At 57.6% G+C, this 8,922-nt stretch overlaps 4 protein-coding genes across 4 annotated transcripts; 3 read left to right on the forward strand and 1 right to left on the reverse strand.

The window, feature by feature from the left end:
• Window positions 1–139: 139 nt before the first annotated feature.
• VDBG_00187 (LTV1) lies at window positions 140–1,132 on the forward strand (the record flags this gene model as incomplete). Its single annotated transcript, XM_003008460.1, has 1 exon — window positions 140–1,132. One exon carries the CDS (start codon window positions 140–142, stop codon window positions 1,130–1,132), a length of 993 nt encoding a protein of 330 aa, XP_003008506.1.
• Window positions 1,133–1,672: 540 nt separating this feature from the next.
• On the forward strand, window positions 1,673–3,724 carry VDBG_00188 (80 kD MCM3-associated protein; the record flags this gene model as incomplete). The annotated part of the gene is made up of 1 exon (XM_003008461.1): window positions 1,673–3,724. One exon carries the CDS (start codon window positions 1,673–1,675, stop codon window positions 3,722–3,724), a length of 2,052 nt encoding a protein of 683 aa, XP_003008507.1.
• A 1,586-nt stretch (window positions 3,725–5,310) lies between these two features.
• On the forward strand, window positions 5,311–6,120 carry VDBG_00189 (conserved hypothetical protein; the record flags this gene model as incomplete). The annotated part of the gene is made up of 1 exon (XM_003008462.1): window positions 5,311–6,120. The coding sequence occupies one exon, from the start codon at window positions 5,311–5,313 to the stop codon at window positions 6,118–6,120; it is 810 nt and encodes a 269-aa protein (XP_003008508.1).
• Window positions 6,121–6,479: 359 nt separating this feature from the next.
• Window positions 6,480–8,222, reverse strand: VDBG_00190 (conserved hypothetical protein; the record flags this gene model as incomplete). Its single annotated transcript, XM_003008463.1, has 3 exons — window positions 6,480–7,567; window positions 7,633–7,884; window positions 7,943–8,222. The coding sequence occupies 3 exons, from the start codon at window positions 8,220–8,222 to the stop codon at window positions 6,480–6,482; spliced, it is 1,620 nt and encodes a 539-aa protein (XP_003008509.1).
• Between the last annotated feature and the right edge of the window lie 700 nt (window positions 8,223–8,922).

Here is an 8,922-nt window from a genome sequence, read left to right on the forward strand (position 1 = left end):
CTCTACATCCGCCCGATCGAAGACCAAGCACCTTGATGACCTGGCCTCAGAATTCGGTTCCGATATTTCGGGCATCCGCCAGAACGAGGGTGAGGCCGCCGAATACGGCATCTACTACGATGACTCCGAGTACGACTACATGCAGCACATGCGCGACCTGAACACGGGTGCTGGCGAGGCCGTATGGGTCGAGGCGGAGGCACCTAAGAACCAGGGCAAGGGAAAGCAGACCCAGTCACTCGAGGATGCGATCCGCGGGCTCGATGTCAAGGACGACCCCAGCTCGCTCGGTGACGATGCGCGCTTTGCACAGGGTCTGCCAAAGGCCAACTATCAGTCCCAGCAGGACGTCCCTGACGCCATTGCTGGTCTTCAGCCCGACATGGACCCGCGTCTTCGAGAGGTTCTCGAGGCCCTTGACGACGAGGCTTATGTCGAGGAAGACGACGACATTTTCCAGGAGCTGGCAAAGGACGGACGGGAGATTTCTCAGTACGAGTTTGAGGATCAGTTCGGCGAGGAAGACGATGGCTGGGAGTCGGACCACACGGCCAAGCCGAACAAGGAGTACAACGACGATGCTGTACCTGAGCTCGTCACCGTAGATGGCGCAGAGCCTACGGCAGCTGATCAGAACGAGGACTGGCTGGAGGATTTCAAGCAGTTCAAGAAGGACCAGAAGAACCCTGGCGTCAAGCCTCGTGGTGCGGCAGTGGATCCGTCCGAGGTTCAGTCGTCTATGTGGACCACGACAACGATGGGCGGTCGTCGCAAGAAGCGCAAGGGAGCGCTGACCAACCCTTCGTCTTACTCGATGACTTCGTCGTCCATGGTCAGGACGGAGCAGTTGACCCTCCTGGACGCTAGGTTTGACAGGATAGAGGAGGAGTACACAAGCGAGATGGGTGGAGGGGACGACCTTGGCTCTGTTTCAGCCGTGTCCGCCATGTCGAGTGTGCAAGGCGAGACTCGTAACGATTTGGACAATATTTTGGACGACTTTTTGGGTAAATTCACAAAGCCTGGCAAGCGCACGAACAAGAAGGCGCGGCCCCAGACTGGCCTCGAGCAGCTAGACGAGATCCGGAGGGGTTTGGGACCTGCACGTCTGCGGCCTCAAGGCTACAGGTAATGAAAGACTAGACGGCTGCAAAAAGCCTCTGTAATGACCTAATGATACCCATTCTTTTCATCTTGGGATGCTGTTGAGTAGTGTTTGAGAAAGATGGTGAATGTTGTTGTAGCTTGCAAGCCTGGTGATGTACCTACCTACCTAAGAGTAAGGTATCTACCTACCTACCTCGGGAGGTAGGGATTGAAGAGGAAAGCCTATATGGCCCTGGGAAGTGCATAGGCTGCCTGTGTTCTTCCCAGCAATCCAATCACGACAGAAGATTGTGATGAAACTGATCTCTATAAGGATTGCACCACAAGATCAAGAAACAAAGGAGTGGATGTTACGCGACCCTATCATCTCATCAGATGCGACGATTTGAGAGGACAAGATCAACGTGATAGCAAGGTAAGGTACCTGAGGCACCTCCCAGCTCAGTCCCACCCCACTGCAAACCCCCGGCACGACTTCTCCAAGTCCACCCCCCTAGCTCCAAGTTCAGGTCACCTTCAGCCCCCCGGGCCGAGCTTCCTCTCAGCGAGTGTCTGGTCTGGTTCAATGGCTCCACTTGCGCGCGAGCTACAGTTCCAGGTGCTACAACATCCAGCCTCGTCACGAAAATCTCCCCGAGTGACGTCCAATCGTTCATCCCCAACCACCGCTTCAACCCATCAACACCACCATCCCACCTTCGGTCGCCGCAGCCTCAAGCCGCGCATCTTCGGCGCACTCGCTCCAAGCGCCGCTGACATCGCAGAGCCCAGCATCACTGGCCTCGATGGCGCGGGCGACGTCCGTTGGGCCAAGCGCAACCGAACGACGACAGAGCGCGACACGATGAACGGCTTCGGATCCAAGCGACGAGCCGGCAGTCCCGCGGACGGCGCAAGCTCCGACGATGGTCGGAAACGCAAGGGCAATGGTGCCCTCGACCGCAAAAAGAAGGCGACGACGACGAACGGCAAGAACAAGAACACTTCGAAGCCTCGACCATCCAACGTGACCGCTTTTGGCGCCGACACGACCAACTATGACACCGATCCCGGCACCTACGATACCGAAGCAAACAGCACGTATGCCAAGCGAATCTACGAGCAGCTGCGAAAGGACAGAATCCTCCCACCGAAATGGCCGTCCGATCCCGGGAACCCAGCGTCCAAGGGCGCCATGGCAAAATACAGAGAGACATCCAAGTCGTATCGCGACCGGGCGCGCGCTTCCTTGATGGCTGCTGGCCTGATTGACGACCCCGACAAGCCAAAACGCCTGGAGGACGCCATTGACTTCAAGGGCATCTGCGAGGATATGTGCCCCAATTTCGAAAAGATCACGCGTATCACCGAGTTTGATGTGCAACATGCCGAAAAGGATCCGCAGACGTCGTTTCCCGTCATCAGCAAGATGGTGAAGAAACTGGCCAGATCGGCGGCAGGCCAGGAAGCTCCCCTACCAATGGACGTTCGATCGACTGCAGCACTCCGCCGGACGCTCGACTATTTGGTGGACGACCTCCTCGAGGACGAAGACAATCTGCCAATCCTGCACGGCTATCTATGGGATCGCACGCGAGCCATTCGACGCGACTTCATCTTCCACTCAAGCATGAGCGCCGAAGAGATGAAGGACCAAGTCTACTGCCTCGAGACGATTGCGCGCTTCCACGTCACTTCGCTGCACCTGCTCTCCCGCCCCGACGTGACGCCAGAGGACTTTTCGGAGCAGCAAGAGATCGAACAGCTGGGCAAAGCATTGCTTTCACTGATGCACGCCTACGACGACAGCAAGGCGCAAGGCCTTGTTTGCGAAAACGAAACAGAGTTCAGGGCCTACCAGCTTCTCTTCAGCGCCAATCAACCAAATATCCTCGACAACGTCCAGCAGGAATGGGCGAACCCTCGACTATGGAAGGACTCTGACGAGATCAGAACCGCCGTCTCTCTAGTCGAGGCATTGCAGAGCACTACTGATTTGCACGGCCCTATGGGTACCGCGCCGCACCTGGCGGTGTCAGGAGCCTACAACACGTACTTCAAGATCGTCGAGAACCCCGGAGTGTCCTATACCATGGCCTGTTTTGCGGAAATTCACTTTGGCCAGCTGCGGCGATCGATGCTCAAGACCTTACGACGAGCTTACTGGAGACCGAAAGTTTTGGCGAGGGACATCACGCCCGCATTACTAAATACCTTCCTGAGGTTCGACACCGAGGACGAAGCAATTGATTTTGTCGAGGAACACGGGATGAGCTGGGTCCCTCTTGAGGATTCGCCGGACGACGAATACAGACAATACCTGAGGACGACCGATGGTATGGAGTTCCCGCGGCTTCATCACACAACCTCAGAAACCATTGTAGAGAAGAAGCGAGGTTCTCGAAGTCTTTCCGAAGTTATCCACCGCTCAGTATACGAAGATCCTTCAGCAACGGCGACTTCGAACCGGGTCGGTACCGAGAAGCCGTTCTTGCGGAGTATAGCAAAGTCACAGAGCACGCCTAATGCTTCGGCATTTCAGGGCTTTCAGAAGCCGACAAACGGTTTCGCAACTGCCCAACCAACAGAAACACCCTCCAGCCAAGGTACTATCATCTATATGTGGCACATTAATTGAGGCCCTTGACAAAAAAATATGAGACTAACCTGTGTCCTAGTATCATCCAATGGATTCGCAAAAACCAATGACGGGACCACTACAAGTCCATTTTCCGCGCCCTCCTTTGGCCAGCCTTCAAGCACCGCCCCTAGCCCTTTTCAAACAACCTCTTCACAACCCGCGGCGCAAAGTCCGTTTGCTTCATTGGGCGCTGCCACGGGACAAAAGCCTCCGCCGCAAGCCTCAGCATTCTCGAGCCCATTCGCCTCTACCCCACAGCTTGCAGGAGGTTCTTCAAGCCAGAAGCCATCTCCGTTCGCCAGCCCCTTCGCTCAGCCAGCAGCTACCGTTGAAAAGGCGAAAGAAACGCCCACGATACCCAGCCCTTTCAGTGCGTTCGGGAAACCCACCGAAGTGTCCGCCCCCGCCCCTGCTGATGCCTCCACTCAACCCCCAAACTCGGCGGCATCACCATTCGGCAGCCCCTTTTCACAAGCCCCGGCAACAACACAACAGCCAAGCCTGTCTTCAGAATCTTCGAGCCCCTTTGCAGGTCTCTCCAAGACTGTGGAAAACCCTACCACTTCATTCGCGGCTCCCCCAGCTGGAGCTGATCAATCAAAGCCTGTTCCGAGTGCCGACGAAGGCCAGGCTGACTCAGGGCAGACCAAGGTCCCTACACTTCCAGGCACAGCTGCGACATTCAAGACACCGCAATTGTCGTTCCCACCACCAACGAGCACAGCAGGGACACCGAAGACTACCTCATCTACACCTTTCTCTTTCCCGCCTGCCACAAGCACTGGGGTGGCGGTACCCCCAGCAGCTACACTGTCACCTCGCAAGACCGTGTCCCCGTTTCCCAGTGTGACAAGTCCGCCATCGACAACGCCAGCCATCCCACAAGATGCGGCGATAAAGCAAAAAGTATCCGAGGCGCCCAAGTCTTTGGCTTCAACCCAGCCTGCAGGACCACAGCAAAGTATCTTGGGTGGCTCGACCTCGACTACTCCGCCCGGAACTGCGGCGGCATTTCCAGCCACGGTCGCGGCCACTCCAACATCAGCAACGGTGCCAGCCCCCACCCAGCCAGCAGCTCCCCCTGCGCCAAAGAGGGACCTTATGGCGGATTTCACAAATTGGTTTGTCAAGGGTGACGAAGGCCTACTGCAAGAGTTTGAGGTCTACATGGTGGAGCAGATTGTCAAAAAGACGTATGACGAGTTTGTCAAAGAAGAAGCAGAGAGGAAACGCAGAGAAGAGGAGGAAAGAGACTTGGCGGAAGCTCGCAAGTTTCAAGTCTACAACCTGAGCGTCAAATTTTTCTACCGTTGGAGGGAAATCGCACGGAAGAACCGTCTACACAGGCGTCGCGTCAGGGATCGGGAGGAATACAAGGCAGCGCTGGCCGAGAAAATTTTCCGCCGAGGCGGCGCGGAAGAAGAAGGCGAAGCAAGTCGAAGCCGCTCGACTGGCCGCTCTTCAGCGCAACAAGGGCACCGATGCGGTTGACGAGTTCAGAGACCTGCTTCAGATGCAGAAGGACAAGTCGCAGGACCACGAGGATGCGCTCTGGGCCAGCGGCGTCCTGGCAGGCATACACGATGAACCGCGAAGCGATTGCCAGCATCGTCAGACACCACATGCCTCCACCAGCAGCACCGACGCCGAAAAAGTGGAAAAAGTCGCTACCTCCCAGCAACGTCGGCATCTCTCGGTCTGAATCGGCCAAGCCCGGCAGTGCCAAGACGCAGGCCTTACGGGAGAAGTTCAGCGCCAGCACCAACAACCGCTCGACTTCATTCCGTCGCTCGCTGCCGTCCAGCACCGGCAGCTCTTCTCTCCGGGCGTCCCCGTCACCGAGCGAACCTTCCAAGCGCCAAAGCAGGGTATCTGATCGTTGGCGCCTAAAGGCTATGGGCCTTGTTACAATGCCAGATGGAACCGCTCTGCCGGAATCGCTCGCCAACTCGATGCGGTATGACGGTGCCAGATACGACGGGTGGGGCTCGTTTGGGCTGGACTCAAAGACACATCACCGGAGCCGTAGCACGTCTGCAGATGTCGGGGCCGCCGCCGCTGCTCGCGAGCGCTTCTCGCAATCTTTCCACAACCGATCGGCATCCGAGGCCAAAGGGCCCAGCAGTGCCTCGCCCACCACGATCAAGCGAAAGAGATCAGCCGACGACGAGCAGAGCACATCAGTCGATAGCGACACGAAGAAGAGGAAGGCAGCCGGCAACGCGGATCTCGAGCAGATCCTACGTGACGCCAAGGAGACGCTGAGCGCCTTGAGGAGCTCGAGGATGGAACTGGACGAGGGCGCTGGCTGGTTCAGGGAGCAGAGCGAGATGATGCAGCAGGAGGAGGCGCTGAGCAGGAGGAGCAGCTCGGCATGGGGCGAGCGGCTATGAGTGAAAGGAGGGGGCAGGGGAGGACTGTACGAGGGACTAGAACGGATTTGCATCGTGTCAGACAAAGCAGGCTAGGCGTTTTGGGAGACGTTGAGCTCCGGGCGGAAACTGGAATGAAAGCACCGGCATACACGCTGGGGAGCGTGATTTATTTTGAAATACCAACACTGTTCGATACATGTCAGCGCATTGTTTACCTTGCTTCACATTGCTATCAGTTCAATTCATGGGTCTTGCATCCTCACTAGATACGGTATCACTCATCCCTGTTTGGCGGGGGAGGTAGATTTGTATGTTTGGTCAACTGTTCATCTCGCTCAATCCCATTACACGCAGCCTTCAGTCATACAAGAGCAGCTTCATCTACTTGTTCGCTTTCGCTTCCTGCCGTCCAAACTCCATCCATGCAGAAAGAAGCCTCTACCAGCTCTACCTCCTTTTCGGCGACGGCGGCGGCGGGAAGAAGTCTGCAGCGTCCGGCTCTCCGTCGGGCTCCCGCCCCCCAACGGCGCCGGCACCGGCACGCCTCTCTTCTGTGCCACAGGCGCAATGGACTCCCTGCCGAGCAGAATGTTCAGCACCTGGCCCTGCGGGTGGCTCTGCCTCGGCGGCGACGATGACGCGGCGTCGCTTCGCGGCTGGCCGGACTGTGGGGGCCAGCCCCGCTGCGAGAGGAGGGGGCTCGCCGTGGCGCCCGAGAGGAGCGGCGAGCCGTGCGATTCCGCGGCTGGGCTGCGCGGGGGGGCGGGGCGGGGCGGAGGCGCCGTACGAGGCGGTGCGCGGGGCATGGTGTACGGGCAGGAGGGCTGTCGTGGAGCGGGTCGACGTCGTCGACGTCGGCCGTCGCGTAGTCTGTCGGCGAGGGTTTGTAGAAAGGCCGACTGCGCGTGGCTGGGCAGGATGGTGCTCAGGGAGAGGGCGTCCTTGGCGTGGCCCTGCGGCGGTGCTCCGCCTCGCCAGGGCTGGGTGGGCGGCAGGCTTGCGGACGACTGGTTCCAGGCGCTGCCCATGTGTGTCGAGATGGATGGGTTCGAGGTGAGCGCCGCGGCCGGGTCGACAAAGGGCTTCTCGCGCATGGCCGCCTCCTCTTCCCCGATCGGGAAGAAGGTTGGTGACCTGGGCGTCAGGTGCGTCTGGCAGCGGAACGAGAGCGATGACGCCGGCCGATGGCGGCGAGCTCCTTTCTTTGACATGTTCTGGCTCTCGCGGCGGGCTTTGCGTTTGCGGTGGTGCATGTAGCCGCAGCCGCTGCCGAGGAGGAGCAGCACGAACCCGCCAATGGCGATGCCAACGATTGCTGGAAGCGTAAGCACTGGCGCTTGTTCCGGCTTCTTGGTCTCAAGCGTCGAGGGATCAACGGCCTCTACCGCTGTGGCGCTGAATATTGTGTCGTTCAGGCCGATGAGAGTGCCGGGATTGGGACGTTGTTGGCAACCAGCGTCCAAAGCTATGAGGACTGTGGCACGAAGTGAGCTTGAGACACAAAAGAAATGACCTGGGCTGGTGGCCTACAGTTGGACAATAAGTGATGTTCACCCCCGACCTTGACACAATCAAGGCATCGACCAAATGCATCGGACGTCATGGCCCCTCCATCAGCATCACAGTATCCATACTGCGACGTGCTGTCTAGTTCCGATAGGTCGTCGGTCAAGGCATCTTCCAAAGGTCCGCAAGCAGATGAGGTGAGGCAGGGCCCTGAACCGAGGCCGGTCGAATCGGGAAAACCAAATATGCAATGGCCGAGCGTGTATCTGAGGTTGTCTGAAGATCTCAGTAAGTCTCCTGGTGATACAAAGGCAGGGAAGAAGAATCCACTTACACAAGAACCACAGCTGATCACGCTCCGAGGTCGTCTCGAAAGGTGACTCTTGGAGACAGGTCAAGCATTGTTGAAATTTGCGGCCCTTGGTGCCGGACTGATAATCAGAGTCGTCACAGGTCATTTGCCGGGTCTGCGTAGATGATGACTCGGGGTCAGAGCGATCAAGATCATCGCTGTCCAAACAGAATTCGGCGCAGGGTGAGTTTGGCGTGACCTGCAGCGCCAAAACAAATGTAGCCAAAAGAGAGGCGAGGAGCCAGCGAGTAAGGACGGTCATGTCGTTTATCTTGATTTGTTCTGATGCTCAGAGATAAGAAGAGAAAGTAGAACTCAAATGAATGTTGTTGAAGCAGACTGCCAGAGCCAGCTTCACAAACGGATATTACTTGGTATCGAAAAGGGGTATCTTGGAACGATTCAGGATTAAAGAACGATAGAAGTGAAGAGCAGTGAGAATCAAAGCAAAACAACAAGTCCAAAAGGCACGACTCAAACGGGAAGACGGACGACAAACACGAGAAATGACATCCCGCTGTGGCTCGATGACGGGTTCAGCTGGTGATAATATATGCCGCCCGCGTCGGCCATCACACGATCATCGGCAACCCTGCGGCGCCTGTTTGCTCGATCAAGGCGGGAGGAAACCCGTCACGGCGGGTCACCGCGAGGAGTATCGCGTGACAAGCGCGAGACATGCAGTTCCCGATGGGGAGTAGATGCTCCCCAGCGCGACTCCCAGAGGCTGCTCGTAGGCTGCTGCCGCTCGCAGCAATCGATAGCGGCCGATGTTCATGCAACAGGGGAGCCTTTCGTGATGGCTCGCAAAGCACAAACGCGACCAATGACGGATCGTCAGCGCGAGGAGTGCTACGCCGAGAGGCATCGCAGGAAAGCCCGGCACTTCCTGTCGCTTGCAACAGCAGGCTGCTGCAGAGTCTGACAGGCTGGAGGTTGCCAGTGTAGCGCTGGTAGCCGAA

The sequence above is a fragment of the Verticillium alfalfae genome, genomic scaffold (assembly GCF_000150825.1).
Source record: "Verticillium alfalfae VaMs.102 supercont1.1 genomic scaffold, whole genome shotgun sequence".
Lineage (NCBI taxonomy): Eukaryota > Fungi > Ascomycota > Sordariomycetes > Glomerellales > Plectosphaerellaceae > Verticillium > Verticillium alfalfae.